The sequence below is a fragment of the Gavialis gangeticus genome, unplaced genomic scaffold, assembly GCF_001723915.1.
Source record: "Gavialis gangeticus isolate Ggan-Ray unplaced genomic scaffold, GavGan_comp1, whole genome shotgun sequence".
Lineage (NCBI taxonomy): Eukaryota > Metazoa > Chordata > Crocodylia > Gavialidae > Gavialis > Gavialis gangeticus.
This window is the reverse complement of record NW_017729033.1, coordinates 100,761,129-100,781,329: the sequence shown is the minus strand read 5'-3', so window position 1 is coordinate 100,781,329 and position 20,201 is coordinate 100,761,129. Positions and strand designations below refer to the sequence as shown.

The 20,201-nt window shown below is 42.6% G+C and overlaps 1 protein-coding gene across 2 annotated transcripts in view; it reads right to left on the bottom strand.

The window, feature by feature from the left end:
• KLHL8 (kelch like family member 8) overlaps positions 1-18,843 on the bottom strand; it is a 73,449-nt gene extending 54,606 nt beyond the window's left edge. For both annotated transcript variants that reach the window (XM_019526451.1, XM_019526452.1), the window contains exons 1-2: positions 18,795-18,843; positions 11,317-11,637 (exon numbers count right to left, since the gene is read on the bottom strand). In XM_019526451.1, coding sequence (XP_019381996.1) covers positions 11,317-11,523 — 207 coding nt within the window. In that variant the 5' untranslated portion in view covers positions 11,524-11,637; positions 18,795-18,843. The remainder of the gene's footprint in view (positions 1-11,316; positions 11,638-18,794) is intronic.
• Between the last annotated feature and the right edge of the window lie 1,358 nt (positions 18,844-20,201).

Sequence of the window (20,201 nt, the reverse complement as noted above, 5' to 3'; positions counted from 1 at the left end):
GGGGGGGGTCCCCGGGGTTCCTCGGGGCCCAATCCCAAAGCCAGAGGGGTGGGGGGGGGGGGCGGGAAACGGACCTCCTTGCGTGCTTGGCGGTGGACCCGGAAGTGGACCAGAAGTACTACCGGTCCACTTCCAGGTTCACCGCCAAGCACATGGGCGGGGGCCCCCCCACACTCCTGTGGGATGCTCCACCGGCCCCAGCATTCACGAGCTGCACCTGGTACCTTGAGGTATGTAGAAACAACATTTAAAGCTACGTCTATGGCCAAATTGCTGATTTTCTGAATCAGCAGCAAATCTTCAGATTCAGCCGAATCGAATCAGGGACAGTGATCCGAATCAACTAATGAAATCACTGTCCCCGATTCAGGCTGAATTCGAATTGAAAGTAGTCAGTTTCGCACACCCCTAATAGTTTCCACATCTATCTATGGATACTGTATTAAGGTATTGGCCAACATACTCACCCACCAAGCAACAATTCAGTTTTTAGTGAGAACTATATGCAACAAATCTGAGCTACAGAGCTAAAAACTAGTCCACGGTCACAGAAATTCCATGGATCAACAAAACAGAGGCCAAGTAGTTTATGAAACTAGGACAACCTCAAAATAGTTGCCTTCATCAAATTGTAAGTATTTCAGTTTGTTACACGCAAGACGTATCACAGTATGTCAGCACTACAAGAAGCCAAGAACATTCAGGCATCCTAACTGATAAAAATTCTGTTCACAGATGTTGCATTAACTGTTTATTACACTGCAGTACCACAAAAGTGTTTTGTTCATTCTAATATTATAAAAACCTACGTCTGTCTGTCTGTCTGTAACACTTTATTTGCACTCTGATTGGCTGAAGTAAACAGCTCCAAGCATGATTATGAAGCTGCACCAAGGAGTGGACAGAGGGTGGGGGAGCCAAGGCCAGCAGTGCCTCACCCTGCTCACTGCAAGAGGCAGAACAGTGGCAGCATGGGGCGTTAGGTGGCGGCACTCCATCCCAGCCCCCCCCTTCATTCTTGATGGGCCATTGGCCAGTTTCTTTAATAATGATACATCATCCATTTAAATTAATGAACTAGAAAAGAATAGGTACTATTTCCCACTTAACTGAAGCCATCATGTGTATTTACTGCTTCTGACAGATTTTTAATTGGTTAAAGTGTGCAATGAAGAAAATGGGGTGTAGGTTGTAGCCATGTTGGTCTAAGGACATAGGCAGACAAGGTTCTTTGGGTGAATCTGATATCTATTCATTCCATCTAGGAAGAGCACGCACCAACTGCAGATGCTTCCTTAGCCTGATGAAGAGCTTTTAAATCCCAAAGCTTGCTAAGAAAATTTTTCCAACTATTTAAGTTCATCTAATAAAAGGTATCATGTTCACCCAAAGAACAATGAAGAAAATGAACTATTTACTTAGAAAAGCAGTCCTGTCAACACTCCATCTGAAAGCTACAACACATAGTTCCTGTTAAACCTGATTTACCAAAAATAGTCTTCTAACAAGAGTTCTTGATTCAGTTTCTCAGCTAAGCGCCCCTCTGTCCTTTACTTCCACATATTTTCATACTGTATTTAAAAATAACGTTAATTAGAAAACTCCCAATTTCCACAAAAAACAAACCACATTTAAGAATGAATCATTTCAGTTCACCGATTACCATTTAGCTGGTTTCCATTTTAGCTTTCAATTATTATTGTCTGTATCCAACAACTAGACTCAAACAATATTCAGGCATTAACAGTAAGTCTAAAACTAGCCATTTAAACCAAAAGGTTTGGTTTTGTTTTTCAACACTGCATGTTCAAATTTAAAAAACATGAACAATAAGCTTGAAACATGCTATAGGAAATAAGCTTTGTGGTTTATGCCGCCTCTTCTTGTTTGTTTAACATCCCCAGGAAAGTCTCAAATAAAAATACACTGAAAAACCTCCAACAGAAACATGGAAGGACTACATCAATATCCATAAGTGACTCCCTATTCAGAGAACACATCCACCATATATTTTTAATGTTTTTGCATTAATAAAACATAATATGCTTATTGTGCGTTTCTGAAAAGACTCTATCCATATTTTTTTCTGTTACTTGCTTTTCTGCATACACTTGTAGGATTCTGTGAAGGGATTCTTACACAGCAGAGAAGGAGTTACTTAGCATGGTAGGGAATTTAGAACTCAGTGGCAATTAGCCATCCAGATAACCTATCACAGGTCAGGCTCCAGCTCTGGAGAATTAAAAGGAAGGCCTGAGCAATTACAAAGGCCCTTGATCTGAGAACTCCATCTTGGAAACTTTGAAAAATGGAAGGGAAGAGAAAGTAAAGAGATGTAGTGGACTGCAGTCAGTAACCCCAACAGTAAAAGACAAAGCAAGGTAAGCCAAGCCCCTGGAAAAGACTCTTGTAATAAGACCAAGAGATGAGAAGTAGGAAATAACCCAAGGACGGCTGAAAGCAAAGCTCAAGGCCCTGAAATGGGAATCAGCAAAGGAGAGCCTGAGCCAAACCTCTGAATTTTCTACAAAGCACTGATCTCTAGGATAGGGGCCTGCAATTCTTTTGGCTGGAAGGCCACTTCACAAGTTTTGGTGAGCTGTTGAGGGCTGCATAAATAGTCCCACCCCTTGACAGCTGCCCTGTCCCCTGGCTGCCATCTTGTGACCAGAAATCCCACCCCTAACCCCTGACCTTTGCCACCAGAAGTCCCTCCCCTTGTCTACCGTCCCCCCCTCCCCCCACCAAGAAATGCTCCTTTTGGGAGGAGGGGTTGCCAGCTCAGAACCAGAAAAAAACTAAATCATATGCTAAAAGTCAAACACCTACTATAACATATTTTAATTACTACAAAAAATATTTGTCATGATTTGTATTTGCATAGTGTACATAGAGGTGATTGCATATTAACTCAAAAATAAATTCTTAGTCTCGTACATTGGGGGGTAAGTGGTAGGGTGTGGCAGTGTGTGGGGGTGGTTTGTGAGGGGTTGACGCTGTGTGCAAGGGGGGCATAGGGTATTTTGGGGGGTTGTGTATATGTGGGAGGTTTGGGGGGCAAGGTGTGGGTTTGTGGACCCCTCCTCCCACACTCCTGCCATGGTGCAACAGCAGGTGGGGGTGCTCAGGGCACTCGTGCCCATAGGGACATGCTCCGACCAGAGCTACACATCGCAGCAAGGGGCACAGCCTCTGCCAGGCAGTCTGTATTGCCTTCGCCCCCTGCACACACACGCAGCCCCTGCACTCGCTAGGCATGGGAAGGAAGCCACAGGTACTGCGGAGGGCTGCCTTTTCCACCCTATAGGGGAAGGCACCTGGGGTTTCCCTCCTATGCTATGCAACCCATGCTCCTGCCCAGCTGCAGCCGCACCCCTGCCACTTCCCTACCTGCTGCTAGGAACCAGTGTGAGACCTGGGAGGTAGAGCAGGTCCCCAGGGGCTGCAGGCACCAGCAGCAGCCCCACGCAGAAGCTATGTGCTGGCTGGGCCGGGCCCTTCTGCCCACAAGGGTGGGAAGGAGGTGCAAGAGGGTATGTTTGGGGCTGTGTACACACATGGGCACCTGGCTCCCACTCTTGTGGGTTGAAGGGCTGGGCAGGGTACAATCTCTTGGTGGGCCCTGCGGGCTGGATTAAAGTGCTTGGTGGGCCGGATGTGGCCTGCAGGCCATATGTTGCCCGGCCCTGCTCTAGGACAATATTACACATAGGTACACATAGGTTATAGGTCTCTTAACACTTTGACAGACATAGTTTTCCCAAGAACACTTTGGCTGTTCCTTGAACTATTTCTTATTCAATTATGAAAAGCACTGGGGAACTCTCTTGTTATGTTGTGTCTTCCTCCCCAAAAAGCTACCATTACATTAACATACAATTAAAAAAAATAAAAGGAAGTTTAAAGTTTGCTATTTATTTTTAAATCCCCTTTATGAACTTCAGTGTCATAATTTTTTACAGATACTTTTCATGCAATCCCTCCCAAGAGAATCTCTCCTCTACTGTTCAACTATATTTCCTTTCTTGACTGTGCCCCAATGTTAATTAAGTGTAGCTTTTTGTGGATGCTGAAGCTAGCTGCTTCAAGAAGTGACTATCATCTCTGAAGTATGGCCAAGGTGATATTTATTTTAGTTGATACAAACCATCATTACTATTTTCATAAATTTGGGGGCATTTTTCTCTTTACTATGCCCTATCATTTTCCTCAAGCAGAGGCCTATTTTTACCTGTATCTTTTGGAATATATATACTTAGATTCTACTGAATGGCTGTGTTAAATTGTATGCAGTTAGAATCTAGAACCTGTGAAATTTAGTACTTTTGCCCTACTTGAATTATTGATTTTAGGCTGACGATTGACCAGGGTGGGTGAGCCGATATTGATATCAAGTACAGTGTGCATAACATACAATAGCACTTTAAATTACTTGTTTCTTTTAGCTTCTTTTTCAAAAGGTTGTACAGCAGATAGGGAGTGTGTGCTGTGTATGATGTTTATACATATTTAAGGTTTTTTAGCCTGTACAGGTGTTGTTAAAGGTTAAATACAAAATTCTTCTTTTTCTATAGCTCCCATTAGCCCATAGTGTGGTGCACTGGAGAGTTAATTGCCAAGATACAAAGTTCACAATAAGGAAAAATACCAAAGCAAAAATTAATTGAACTCTCCTATGATAACATGCTATTGTACAATTAGCAGACAAGCTCTCTTTTATGAAAGCCTTTAAAATCAGCACAAATACCATGCACCATTAATCTGCTTGTGACACTCAAGAAATATTATAGAACAGTTCTTTGTCCAACAAATCCTCTGCCCTTCTGTTAAGGAAAGCTCAAAGATATTTTTCCTAAGCGATAAGAGCTTGCTTCTTTTGCTGAAATGTTTTTTTGAGACAAATACGTGGAACCATAAGAATAGCATTCCTGCATTTGTGCTAGAGGTTTGACCAGATGACCTTTGATACCCCTTCCAATCCTTGATTCTATGAAAGATGTTCATACCGCATATCACTAAAATATCACTAGCAGTCTTCTGGTGGTTTCTAAATTAAGTGCTTTTCCTGTTCTCCAGCTAGCCTTTTGAAGAAGCACAAAAATCATTAAACTTGCTCAGGCCTGCCCTTTCTTCATGAACAAGCCTGCCTGCTAGTAAACGACAGAGGCTGCAGAGCTGGGCTATCTAATTTAATCCTTTGCATTCGCTGGCAACCTTTTATGCACCCTTTCCCCCTGTGCACACCACAGCTAATTAAACAAATTAAAAAAAAAATTCTACAGGCTACATGTGAAGAAGGGAGAACAGAGCCCTGCCAAAGCAGGCCACTCCAAGGGGACAAGAATTTGCCCTTACAATTCTAACAAAAAGGACTATGCTCTCTGCTACTAAGGAAGGCAAGACAGAGACACCAAAAACCCATGATAATTGCTAATCTGTCTTGGGGAGAAATGCATTTCTTCCTGACCCAAGATGGGATAAATGGTTTGACCCTGAGCACATAAGCAAGACTTTCTAAACCCAGACACTCAAGAAGTTTCCAGCTACTGGTAGAAGCAACAGCCAAAGTCCCATATCCAACTATACCCACCTTTCTGGGCAGGTATTTAGCAAACAAAGTTAGGCTAGGATACTGGTGAGGGCAATAATTCTCAATGAGGATGCCAGTGCATCTTGGGATGCCATGAGATCTGCTAAAGGGTGCTGCAGGAAGTATAAGGAGATACACAGATAAGAGCAGGCTCAGGTTATTCCAGCCTGGCCCCTCTGCAAGGAGGCAAGCACTGTACTTACAAATTAGTTTTTGTAAGTGTACACTGCTCAATTCATGAAAGCTATGGAGGCAAGCTATGGAGTCTAAAAAATGTTGAGAACCACTGGCTTAAAGGGTTTCCATTTCATGTTGATGCTCTCACTTCCCTTTTAAGTTTTGTTTTCTTGTTCATGCTCTTGTTTTATTTTGTCCTTTTAGGACAAGGACAGAATTTGCTTGCTTTAGCCCCTGCGAGTCTCAGACACCCTTGGAGTGAAGGGAAATTCTCCTACTCCTCCGCAGCCAGTTTTGCCTCAGCTGCTGCAAGTCTAAGACAAAACTAGTGCAGGGGAGTGGAAAAATGTCCCTCCGGTCCCCAATGCTGCCCTGGGCTATCCCTGAGACTCGCAGGTGCTGAGGCAAGCAGCTCTGGGGTTGGAGAGGGGAAGAATTCTCCTCAGCTCCCTGGGGCTGCCCAGGGCTGGGGGACCCAGGCTGGGGTGGAGGGAAGCCTCTAAGGCAGGGGCTCCCTGGTGTCCCCATGATGGGCTGCACAGGCAGGCACCCAGCCAAGAGGACTCCTTCTCCTGCCCTCCTGTGGTAGCTGCTGAAGCAAATCAGTAGCTGGGAAGAGGGAGAGGAGGAATCACCCTCAGCTGCCCAGGGCTGCCTGGGCTGGGGAACCCAGGCTAGGACGAACTCCCTGAAGGGGAGGTTCCTCTCAAGGTGGGGCAGCTCCTGGACAGGGGTTTAACCCCCTGTCGGGGGAGGAGGGGGGACAGCAGGGGGTTGGGGACACTTGGCTGGGCTAGCAATGCCCAACAGGCTGGGAAACACACTCTAGCATGTTCCAGTCATATCCCTCCCTGATGCTCACCTTAGGGGTGTATTTAAGACAACCAATATCATCATCGCAATCTCTCCTTTTTTTAGGCTTAATAAATCTCTTCCCAAAAAATCAGTCTTTCAATTCCTGAAACCATCATAGTACACCTTCTCTGTACCTGCTCCCCGTTTAAATTAATTTTTTGAACATAGCTAACCATAACTCTACAAAATATTCTAAATGGTGGCTTTACCATACCTTGAACAATGGTACCGATGCTTTCCTGTTTTTATGAAAAAGAAACTTGTCTAGTAAATCCTAGAATTAAGTTAATCTTTTGCATAGCTACTTCACATTGGCAGCTCACTGTTAACCTTTGATCAACCAGTACATGCAGGTCTTTCTCTTTCTTAGGCCTTATACCAGGGGTGGGCAAAATGCAGCCCATGGGCTAGATGTGGCCTGCCAGGCCATTGTATCCAGCCTGCAGGGCCCCTAAAAAATGTAGAAAATTAATATTTGGCTACCCCTGGCTGCCTGTCATGTGGCCTTCGATGACTTGCCAAAACTCAGTAAGCGGCCCTCCACACAAAATAATTGCCCACTCATGCCTTATACAGATATTCATTTTCTCCTGGGAGAATCACTACCCTGCCAGACAAAACCACAAGTGTACAGATATTCTAGCTTCCCCCTTGCCTCACCCCACAAGGAAAAATCATCACTCCAGGAGAAAAATAACCTGGACACAACCAAAGTTAAATCACTGCCAGGAGAGCTTCTCCAGGGACAGCATCTGTACATGCTGACAACATAGGCAGACCACAGGCCATCTGAGTTAGCCAATCAGGTTTGCCCTATACACTGCAGTCATTTGCTACCAGACAGCTTTAGGGATTCTACAGAGTATATGAACATGTATGCACAGGCATAACCACCCCCTCTGCACAGTGTCAGTACTGTAAGCCCTCCACTCTTCAAGGTCTCAGTATTCAAATATCTTTACTCATAGCTCTGGTTAAGTTTCTCTGCCACAAGAACACAACTGGGACAATTCTCCCAAATTATCTGAATGCATGTATGCAGCCTTAGTTGCCTCCAGTTTAAAAATTAACATCTTGATATCAGTCCTTAAGTGCATGGCATTGTACTTATTATTAAATTGTTCCGCTCAGACTATTTAATGTTTCCTGTATAATAATCCAATTAGATCATATAGGAAGAATACTCACCATTGGAAATATGTCCCAGTTGTGCCATCTACAAACTTTGTAAATCTACTTAATTCCTGCACTAAAATTGCTAATGAAAAGGCTAAAACAGTATATAGATCTCAAGATTAATCCATGAACATACCATTAGTAACTTCTCTCCAATACCATCATCCTCTTGCAGCATAATTCACTGCAACCTCCTTTCAGACAACTCTACCCATTTTGTGATTGTAATACAAATCCTCCATCAGTACAGCTAATTTCTGTACAGTGAGGGGCAGTATGAAATGCTTTGTTTAAATCTAGATTAGGTCCCCTGCATTATGCTTATTTATTCTAAAAGACAGGGATATATTCTTAAGGATTCTATCCTAGGGCAAAAAAAAGCTTTCAAACTCAGGCTTTTGATAATTAAAACAAGTAACTAGTAAATTATCTTTCAACAGCATTTCCTCACAGCCTGTTTTCTTGAATTAGCATTGAAGTAAGATGACAAAGTTCCGTATCTGTCAAAGTCAATGCAGATCAACTGGTAAGGCAAGGGCTTGAATAAAAAAGCTCTTAACTAAATGATACAGGAGAATTGGTTTTAGTTTGACTCCTTTCCTAAGTGCCATTCAAACAGTATGAACGTCTAAAAAAAAAGTTATTAAAAGAACTGGATAACACATCTAGTTAACAATGAAGCCTGCAAAGAAGGCCTTTTAACAAAAATGTTTGCTGAATAAAGATTAAGAAGAACAAGGAAGAAAGCACTGTAAAGTAACACATTTATTTCAGAGTGAACTGTTTATAAAACAAAAATACGGAGTAAATGACTACTAACATCTTCCACTATTCTGCCTCCCAGTAGCAACCTGTATGCATGGTGGCAGCAGTAGCCACATGATAAAGCTCTTAAAAGAAATAATAAAAAAATAACCTCTTGAACTGGCAGTCTCACTACCATAGTGCATAAAAGTTCACTGAACAAATTCTCATGTTACTACTACCAATAATGTTTGCCCAAGAAAAGCCTACCACCTGGTTTGCTCTAAAAGACATTCTCCATTGTACAGACTTCTGTTTTACTTTGCCTGGTAACTAATCACATGCTGCTTTTGATTAAACGTTCACATCCTTCCTTCAATGTACTACTTCAACCCAAATCATGATTATGAAAACACCTGTTTAAATAAATTCAACTAGTTAACCTGGTCTCAACAAGTCTAGATCAGAACTTTTAGTTTACACACATTGCTGTTTTGTAGATTAGGTAAGGTGAAATACTACATAATTATATTTTTCAAAAGAGCAACTATTCAAAATAATAGCAAACAGTGGCAAAATAATTAAAAGCTACTTCAAGCTGTACAGAATTATAGCCATCATTTGCCTTCCTGCGTGAGCTAACACATCATCTATTAGAACCACAGCTGGTCTTAGCATGTGAAAGAATATTTCACCTGTACAGAGATAAAACAGCATTAAATTAAATTTCATTAAATTTCATCCCATTTATTCAAGCCCAAAATTGTAGGTCCTGAAAGTATTTAGACTTCAGAACTTGGACAGACTTGTGGATACTGCTCCACTCTTGTTGGATGTTATGACTGAAATATCTGTATACAACTTGAAAATTCCAGTTTACCAAAACTTACTTTATAAGTATAATACAATGGTAAAAGCAATTCAGAGTTACATAAAGGGGAAAAACAGGAATAAACAGAATTTGAAAAACCACACTCATCCATGGCAACTTTTCCCTGACAAATGTATGAACCTAACAATGCCTGAACATTTAACGCAATGCTGGTTTTAGCTCCTATAATTAAACACAGTTCCATATGCAGGCATATAAATTAGCAATTTCTTCCAAGTTTTCTGGATGCTTCAGTGTGGGTACAGCTGCAGGAATGACAGAGTAAAATTAGCACACACTGCTTTCATAGATTTTGAGAACTTCATGCATCAAGAACTATTAAAAGTGAAAAGAATCCATTCTATACTTTCCACCAGTGCTGCATTGTCTGGCCACAGACATGAATTATCGTGAACAATAGAACAGGTCCACCTCCCACTTCCATTTAAGAAACATCTATAGCAGGTGTCAAATTTACCTGGTGCTCTGAGACAGCAGCAGTTTCAGCCTGGGGCATGTGGCAGGGGCTAATGGCCAGGGAGGTAGGGCTGGGGCAGTGGTGATGGGCAAAGTGGCTGGAGGGCGACTCAAGCTGTATTAGACCTCACTTAGCTTCCCGCATTGAGTGCCATGTCCACCTGAACTCAAGGGCCTTGGATTCTGCAGCAGGCCACCCCCCAGGGAGGGCCCCCCTTCCCATGCTCTGCAGGTGGCCTAGTACGCCAGACAGTAACTCTGCAGGCCATGTTTGACACTCTTTAGATAAAATATCAGATCCCCTTTTTGCTGCTCTTCACAATAGGTTCTAGAGCAACTTTCTTTCATTTGCAGACTCCTAAAAAAAATTTTAATTGAAGTGTGAGCCCCTCTGGAAAGTATGAATGGAAGTGCCAACCCCTCTGAAGTGTAAATGTAGATATTCACATACTTTTGATGACCATAATCATAATCTTTTGTGGACCCCTTAGACAGTCTGTGGACCCTGACCACAAAAGTTGAAAACCAGTGCTCTACAGGACACTATCTGTTCAGTCAGCTAAGAATGGAATTAAATTTTAGCTCCTTATTAGGCAGAAGCTTCCTGAGAAGATGGTGCCCCCCAAACAAGATCCAAGAACACCACACCCCAGAAGCTGAGGACAAGACAGTTGCGCTTCTCATGAGAATACTGCCTCTCGAACTTGGGAACAGACCCAGCTCCTCTTCCTTTTTTTTTGTATCTATTGTGTATTTGTCATGTTTCAATCCCTACTTGCTACTTTTTTGTATAGCTCCAAAAGAGCATTAAGTGTGTTACATGAAGGGATGCTTGTTGCAAAATTCTTTATGCTACAGGTGATGTACAGATGAAGCATAAAATGCAACATAAAGTGACTGAATCATCTACTTAATCATATATTTCTCCTTCCCGTTGTCACCTTTGTGTGTAGCAGACAACTAGAAGTGATGGGATTCCTAGAATACATGTACTGAGGAATGGTTTGGGAAAGAGTGGCACAAGACAACACTTCAGCCAAGAGGTGAAACTAAATTACTTGCAAGTGGTAAAAGAGGACAAATAAAGAGGACTGCAGCTGGAGCCATTCAGAACACTTTTTTGTGACAGCATTCTAGATGTAGAAGTGGGGCTGGCAAGTACTGAAGTCATGAATTTCATAATATAAACAGTAACTAAAGTAAATTCTAAATCTGATGTTCTCTTTTTCATGCAAAGAGACAGGAACTTCAACTTCTAAGGGGCCAGCAGCTGTTCAAGTGATCTCAAGCAACTTGTAAAAATGTCCCCCAAAAATCTGGAAATTGTGACTTACAACTGGTAATGCAGCAGCACATTTATAGAGTACCTGTTATAAACAGGTAATTAACATAACAGATACAGGTGATAAGAAAGACAATTTGTCACCTTCAACGTAATGTCACAGAGCTCCCCAGCTTCATAGAAGTGAAGGAGAGAGTTGTGAAAGTCCTTCCATGCTTCATTGGCTTCAAAGATAAAGATTTCATCTTCACTATCACTGTTTGAAGATCTCTCTTGCTGTTGCTGCTGCTGCCTTTTCCCCTTTATCAGATGAGTTTTTGCCTGTTCTGGGAGCATAGATTCTGAAGCCATCTGACAGTTTCTTTCACAACACAAATCTTGTGAACACTTCCCATAAAGACAAGAAGAGAAATGGAGCCTATCAAAAATCAGGTCCAGAGTCAAGTAGAGTTATCATTTTCATATCTAAAATAAAACAAAGAGATTAGATCCAGTGTACACTAGCAGAAGAAAGCTGATTTGTAGCTTCAAAGTTCTTATTTTTAACCCTGCTGCTCTAAGAAACTGCCAACCAGGAAGTACCAGAGCCACAAGGGAGTATTTTGTACTTATGAAACCTTCAAAGAAGGCAGTTAGTTTCTATTCAGGAGTTACTTACTCTCAGCTCGGGGAAAATAGGCGCTTTAGCAGACATTAACCAACCCCCACCCCCGCCCCGCCCCACAAACCAAAAAAAACCCACCTCAATCTGAAAATATCTTGTATATTTAGTCAAAATAAAGTGTGATGAAATGGAACAGAGAAACTATTTTGTATCCCAAATGTTTCAAAATTACAAAGAATTGAAATGCACATCCGAACAAATAAACAATGAGAAAAATAAAAGAGACTGAAGTCTGTTTTGTTGGAGGAGGGTAGAGGAGGGGAAGAAGAGGTGTTCGGCAGAAAGCAATATTTAAAACAAATCTCAAATGACCAACTGATATCCCCCTCCCACCCCATCTTTGAAGCATTAAAACAAAAAGGCTTTTCTGCTGTCCATTCAGACCCACACTTAAACTTCTTGAGCAAAGAAGGTGCGAGTACCCAAGATTGGTACAGTTTTTGTCCAGGAAAGAAGTCTTGACTGTGTTGCTATTGCACTTCATCCAGGACTATGGAAAAACTATGGGGGGGGTTGGATAAGGACTGGAAAGAGTGCATTTTTCCATATCTGGAACTTGTCATTCAGGTGTCAACTGTACTACGGTTAATAGCAAAATGTTGGTGCTACATTGCTCCTAAACTGCTGCTATTATAAGAAGTGCTGGCTGAATATATGGTAGGAAAGGTGTTTTACAGGCAAAATGTTGCAAGTAACCAGCTGTTATTATAAGCATATACCTGGTTATATTACATTAATTCTAGTAAAGTCCTCTGTAGCCACAATATTGAGTTCCAACATCAACTTGTATAAGACAAGTTATGGGAAATGGGGAAGGGTAACTTTTTGTACATGAATTGATTACTTGAGTTCAAATAATTTAGCCACTTGTAAGGGTGTCTTTACACATGGTATGAGGTAGAGGTGTCTGTGGGGGGGGTCGGGGGAAATCATTTTAACTTTAGTTAAAGCACCCCCACCATCACTTCCAAACTTGAAGACGCTGAATACATGTGATGCCAAGGCTGCCGGAACATGCCAATTAGCATGCTCCAGCAACTTGATTAATTAGCATGAGTTGGAGCAGGTGTTGGACAAATGTATAGGTGCCCTTGGGGCCTGGTTCTGTTCCTTCTATTAGATGTATACGCAGACATAGGCACTACAATGTGATTATTTCAACCTGCTCAAGTCCTTGAAAAACAATTAATGAAAAAGGTAGACCATCATTATCCACCTCACTGCTTTTTTTTGAGACTCAGGTCTTAAGGGTAAAAAGACTCTGTTACAAAAGTTAGATACATAATTGAATTTTCAGGGACAGAATGGAATAACTGCCCTGAGGCACCTAAATCCACTTAGGAACAGAATAGGTGGAATAGAATTTGACCCATTAACTTGATGACACTTAATAATATATGGGTGCTGGGCTTTTAAAAGTTTCAAAACAGTTAAGGTACTTTGAACAATTAGAGTTCTTACATCTGCCAGGGAACAAGTTTAGAAACTCGCAAGGAAGAGTGAAAGAGTGCACATAGTACACATACACTTCCAATCATTAACAGAATCATTTTATTAGAGAGATGTTAGGGCTGCAAACAAAGCCTTACAGGACAGTAAACTTCTGGAAAGTGGACAAAACTTTCAGCTGTCTAGCTCAGTGTTTTTCAACCTTTTTTCATTTGCAGACCCCTAAGAAATTTCAAATGGAGGTGCAGACTCATTTGAAAATGCTGACTGGTGCAAACCCCTTTGAATTGTAAGTGTGGGTATTCACACACTTTTAATTGATCATAATCATCTTTTGCAGACCCTTTAGAAATAGTCCGTGGACACTGAGAACCACTGGTCTAGCTGCTTAGGTTTCTTATTTTTATTTGTCATTCCTTGATTAACAGTTAGAATGAAGATCTTATAGTGACATTTACAGATTGTAAACACTGTAAAACTAACTAGTAGTTGATTCATAATTATCACCATCTTAGTCTGATTCAAAATGCCTGAAGTTAAAAGGAAATGATAAGCAGGTGACTGGTCTGAAGCAATGAAACCTTTTAAAAGTAAAAGCTTAAATATTCTCAATAATTTAGAAGCAAGTAACTTTCCTTGGAGTGGAAAACTGCTTTTTTGTTTTCTTCTAAAACTATGCCACTTAATGAAACTTAAATCTACTGGAAAAGAGAGGCAGAAAACAGATGAACCTGAATATGCTGCTAATGACACACTCAATGCTTTTAGTGTTACTAATTTAGCTTGGAAATCATTCTGATCACTTTCCATACTAGAGGGAGTGGCTGCTTTGCAAACAGCAAGTCCCTGGTGAGGAGGGGATTCCTTAATTTACTTATTTATTTTTAGCAACTATTCTAGCAGTGCCTATCAGTGGTTATGCTGGAATCTGCAAGACTCCTCACCACAACTAAATTACTTCTGATCTTAACTCTGACCTTTGGTGCATCTATGCTGCTAGGTTTTGTAAACACACCCATCCAGCCTTGAACTAGTTGGTTTTTCTAGTGGTAGCAATGCAGCTAACTGTCTCAAATATTTGCTCAGTTTCTTCAAAGAGTTTTGAAACCTGTTCTGTGTTCCATGCTGTTGGAGTTACACTGCTACGTACGTATATAGAAACTAGCTAATCTAAAGCTACTTGAAGTATGTCTATAACTGTAGTGTAGATGCATGTAGAGGGCAAATGCCCATATGTAGTAACAAAGTACAGAAAGTGTTTTATATTAGTAATGCATTTTCAATGGATTAGTAACTTAAATAGCTGGAATATGGAATCCATTTCCTTCCATGAATGAAACTGGTTTGAACTGCAGCTCTTAGAAGAGTGGAAGAAGCTAAGAGCAAACTTTGTCTGCCTGACAATTCAGCCTGTTACTTGTTACACATTTCAATACCAAAAATTGCTGTAATTACAAGGAAACTATTCTTTTGTGGGTTTACACTCTGTATTTGAGTCATCTGTTCAGCATTTATTTCTTAACATAGTTTAGATACATCTAGATATCTAGACAGTTTATCGTGGTATAAAAACAAATGCACTGCATTAACTCAGGACTTCAACTAAAACCAGGTTTAGACCCCTCCACTAGCACAAACTGCCTTTGAAATCACTGATTTTACTTACTATCTTTTCTTTCTTACTTTCTACGAAGTCTTATTACTACAGAGCAAAATCTCTGGTTTAGTCTTAAATTATTCTTCCCTCCCTGAAACAACTTATGGTCTTCATTTTATGTTACTTAGTTGGTACCGGTACACATTTATTTAAACAAGCCGTGAAACTTAAACATAAACTGACCATTTATGAAGCCACCTGATAACTATTATGTGGTCCCAAGGCCAACCAAACAGACTGGTGAATCAGTTAATGGCCCTTAAGATCAGGCAATTTTCTTACATCTTTAGTTTGAACAATTGGGGATAGTAGATCTGGGACTAGTAAATTATTGGAACTACAAAGTTAAAGGCTGCTTCTGCATATTTCATTTACAAAGTGTGATAACCTAATGAAAAGTAGCGAGGTATACACAGGGAAAAAACTATTAGTCAAGCCTCCTTGGCCTGTCAAATGGTATATGACACAGTTTAATCTGGATTGCTGTTTGGCGGTTCCCAACATCCTTTCAGGAGCTGCAACAATTCTTGACCAAAGAGTCTCCTAATCAACTACCCAGCCTACAGAGAGGAATTTCTTTTTAGAAAATCCTGTAACAATTCTATCTGAAACAGCTGCATCTATTTGTACGAGCGGAAGATTAGCTTCTTTGTCTACTAAAATGAAACCAATGAACTAGGAAAGCCCCTTGATGCCTATGTGCTACAGCACTACATTCTACAGTGAGTAAAGGTTTGCAGTTGTTTCATATAGATACCCAAATTGAGGTTCTTGAACTAAATAAAACTGAATACTCAAAACTGTCCCTCAAAATAAATAAATGTGTTATGTCATATAGCCTATTATTACATAACTGCCTCAAGCTGCTGGTAGAAAGCTGTAAGTTTTGGAATCTGAATAAGAAGCATGCATAGTTCTAATATCTAGGAGGTAGTTGAGGCTTTTAGCAAATGAGGAATCATCATCTTATCTTTCTTCCACTTTGTTAATGAGGTAAAGTTTAGGTAACACACTTATCAACGCAAAGCTAGCAGATGGTACTTCTACAAATAGTCTTTCTTCTTCTGTGTATCTGAATTTAGTTATTTTAAATAAATGATTAGCCAGCCACGATGCAGTCCTTTCTGAAACCTGAAAATAATCGTGATTCAACTTCAGAGAGAGATAAAAAGAACAGGTCTCATTTTAAATACTGTGTGTTGGACAAGTTCTTCTTGTACTGTAAAGGACTAAATGCTTTTTATCAAAATACTGTTACAGTTACATTATTATGAGTCCTGCTGAAACTGGGAGAAAAGTTTATGATGCATGTGCTATAAATAGGTTACTCAATTAGTCATGTCAAAACGAAAAAAAATCTGTTCATGCCTCTGGGACTATTTAAATGCTGGTGTTTGTTATAATTAGGTTGCATTTGTTTTGTAGGATAACTTTGCTCTGAGAAAAGTCTAGGCCATGTCACTAAACTGCTTTTAACTTTTTGGTTGAGCCACACTAAAGTTACTTTAATCTGGGGTCTGCTACTCCCTATTTTTAATTCAGCAACAGGCAGAACGTAGAAGAAAGTAGCAATTTAAGAGACTAGCTGGTTCAGAGACCATGCACTTTCATAGGTAGGTGGCAGATCTGAGGAAGCAAAAGCACATATCTCTGTAAACCAGTTAGTCTCTAAGGTGCCACCCTGCTCTAGCTTCTGCTTGACTTCAGATTAACAACTGCTAACCATCTCTGTCACCAACAGTAAACCCCAGTAAATTTTCTGGAAATAGCTAGAATAAGGTAGCTTTGTGCATTTTTCCTGGACAATGAGTTAATTAAACATGGAACCCAAGCCACATGGCCTCGCTCTAAATATAATCTGATCTTCATTTATTTTTATTGGTACTACAGAATATATTATTAAATGTTTTCCAAATCTATGTTTTGGACTTTTTACATTTTGAAGTGACTTGTGATGCAAAACAAGTTATGGATACTCCATTAGGACACCAGAATCCTCTAGCTCACGGGTTGTCAACCAGGGGCACGTGTACCCCTGGGGGTACTTGGAAAGGCACAAGGGGGTACATGGCAGCAATGCAAAGAAGCAGTTCTGATGATGATGCTTTGCCCCCCCGCCCCCTTGTCAACTGGCCGGGGGACTTCCTGCTGCTCAGCCAGCTGCTGGGGGTACACCAAACAAAAAAGATTGAAAACCCCTGCTCTAGCTGAAGCAGGAAAATAAATTCAGAATAGAATTAAACTTAAGTCAGTAATGCAGATCACATTCATTACACATGCACACCACAGATAGTGATCAAGTAGACCATCACCAGATCATATACTGATGTGTAGGGACCTGCCTAATTTACAACGGCTACCTCTGGAGTTTGAAGTCCCAGCACAGTATCAGGCACCATTTTTGCAGCAGAGTACAGGGGGCACCCTCTGATGGGCAGAACAGGCTACTGGTGAAGTTCCTCCTAAACTGGCTCTGGGGCTGATCTTTTCATAAAAGACAAAAATATAGTGAAGTTTACTAGGGAAACAAAGTTAAAGGCTTCATCAATATAGAAGTATTGGAACATCCAGGGAGAAACTGGGGAATCTGGAGGAGTTTTATATCCAGTCCACACCACTAAACTTTGCCTTTCCTAACTGGCATGTGCAGTGACTTTTGGTGGCATCCAGTAAGTGGAGGGGGTGCTGTAGTAATAGGATTGAAGCAACAGAGCTGGGGGATCGACAGTCTGCAGCAGCGACCAGGTTGCAAACACCTGGCCACCACTCTAAAAGGCTGCCAAACCCTGGTATGAAGTTAATGATTAAGTAGCCATCCTGTACAACTTCTGCAATAATCTGAGCTCCCACTCATCAGTTGTGGAGGAGGTGAGATGCTTTAGCCGATTATAAGTTTGCTATAAGCTACCACTAGGATGTTCCCTTAAAAAAACCAAAATGTGATCCTCAGATTATCAGATAACAGCTCCACTACATAGGGAAGTATTCATGCCACTGTGCAAGGCACCAGTGAAACCTCATTTGAAATCACATGTGCAATTCTGACCATCCATATTCAAGGAATAAAGGCTTAAACTGTAATACGCATTGAGAAGGGCTAGTACACCAATTCTCAACTGGGTAACACAAGATCTTTCTAACGGTGCCATGGTGCCCAGCCCCTGTGTGAGAAGCTTGCTTTCCACCTGCCAGGTGCCCTACACCTACCCCAGCATCCCATGGATAAGCAGCACCCCCAGCTGCTCCTCCAGGGACTCCCACCCATGTGCCAGCCTGCCCTTGGCTTCTGATTGGCCTGCCCTACTGCGGGCAGGCAGGTGGATGTGGGGCTATACTTTTCAGCCCAGCTCATTTCCTTGCTCCCCCCATGCTCCCAGAATCAGCGGGCGGGATTTCAGAGGCAGATGCTTCTGGATCATCAGTGGCATGCAGGTCCCTGGAGAAGCAGCTGCAGTGCCAGAGGCTACACACTAACCTCCTCAAACACAGACTGCAGAAAGCAGGGGCACACCAGGGTCTTGCTTCCACCAACCTCTCTGCCTTCCCCAGCCACTGTCACCACAGTCACCTCGGCAGGGACAGCTGCCTCCTGCAGGGACCTAATGACCCAGCCGCAGCCTACCCCGCCAAGCCGTCTTTGCCAGCGCTCAGCAACCCACAACCCCGCACCACAGCCTCCGGGGTCTGCGGAGACCCGCCCAGTGCAATCCTTCCGGGGGTGCTCGAAGCGGGGAAAAGGCAGCGCTGCAAGAAATGAGTGCGCGCGCTGCAGCGTGGGTGGCGGGGACAAGCCTGAGGCAGCGCACCCGGCTCGGCCCCCGCCTGACCCGAGGCGCGGACGCCTACACTGACCTCCTGCCGCTGCCGAGTCCGCAACAGCGCGCGGCGCAGCCTCTTCCGGGCCGGGGGAGGGGGTGGGCCCCGCTGCCCTGGGCTACAGGCGTTAGCGTCAGCGTTAGCGTCACTGCCACGCCGGGAGGGGTGGAGTCTGCCGGGCTCCTGCGGCGCCGGCCAGAGCTGCACCGGTAGGTGCTGCGGGCTGCAAACAGGCGGCCGGACGCAGGCGCGGGCGCTGCCAAGCTGTGTCCGTGGCCCTCACCCCCGCTGCCTGCGGCCGGGCTGGGAGCTCAGGGCCTGAGCCAGGACATTCTCAAGGTCACCTCCCAGCTGACTCCTACATGCACTTGATCTTTTTCTTAGTACTAGGCGTACGATAGTACTCCAAATACACATTTTAACTTACGTTGAAACGCTTTGTATAGCCTGCCTTGCTCCTATATTGGCTATATACATGGTATCATGAAGAGACTTAATAGGGGATAAGGTGCTTCACTGAAAATGGCACAGTTCTTTGAGTAGATGTGATATCTTAGCAAGCCCAAAAGTTTGCTAAGACCTTTTTTCAACTACTTAGTTGGTCTAATAAAAGATATCACATCTACCCAAAGAACCTTGCCTACCTACATCCTTAGACTAACACAGCTGCAACCAAAAACCCAGCACTTAAATGAGCACCTAATATAGTGGTTCCCAACCTTTTTTTGCTGTGACCCTAAATCCAGGTTGCTGCTGACTTACGCATGCCCAGTGGCACCAGCAGAGCTGGGGCCAGGCCAGGATCGCGGGGTGCAGCAGCAGCGAGAGCCACACGGACTGTGCACTAGGAGGGGTGGAGCGAGGAGCAGACCCCCATAACCTTGATTTGGGTTGCGGCCCAAGGTTGGGAGCCACTGACCTAGTATCTCTCTTGCTGTGAACAATTTCCACCCATCTACATTGAGCTTCTGGGTGGGGGCAAACAGAAATTATGAATTTGACTTAAGTATTTTGTTTCTCTCCGAGTTACGGGACACATTAATTTTACTGCGTCCAGACTGTTCAGCTTTGGAGAGATTACACCTGCTGCTCTAGATTTGTACATGACTAGAACGGCACCCTGCACAATTAGCCATTGACTCAGCCATAATCATAATAGTAACACATCCATCATCTGAGGCTGCTCAGGTGAATTAAGTCTTCTAACACGTGCTTATGACCGCACTCCAGCTGACTCTAGCATCTAATATATCAGCCTCCCCACACTTAAAAATGGTGGCAGGGGTGCTTTAAGTAAAGCGCATTGAACAAGCTTTAGTTAAAGCACCCCCACTGCCATTTTTAAGTGTGGAGGGGCTGGTGCATGAGATGCTCTGGGTGTTTTCATTAGAGCAACTCTCAGAGCTGCTTTAGCTAAAGTGCAGCCCCCTGCTCTCCACCCAC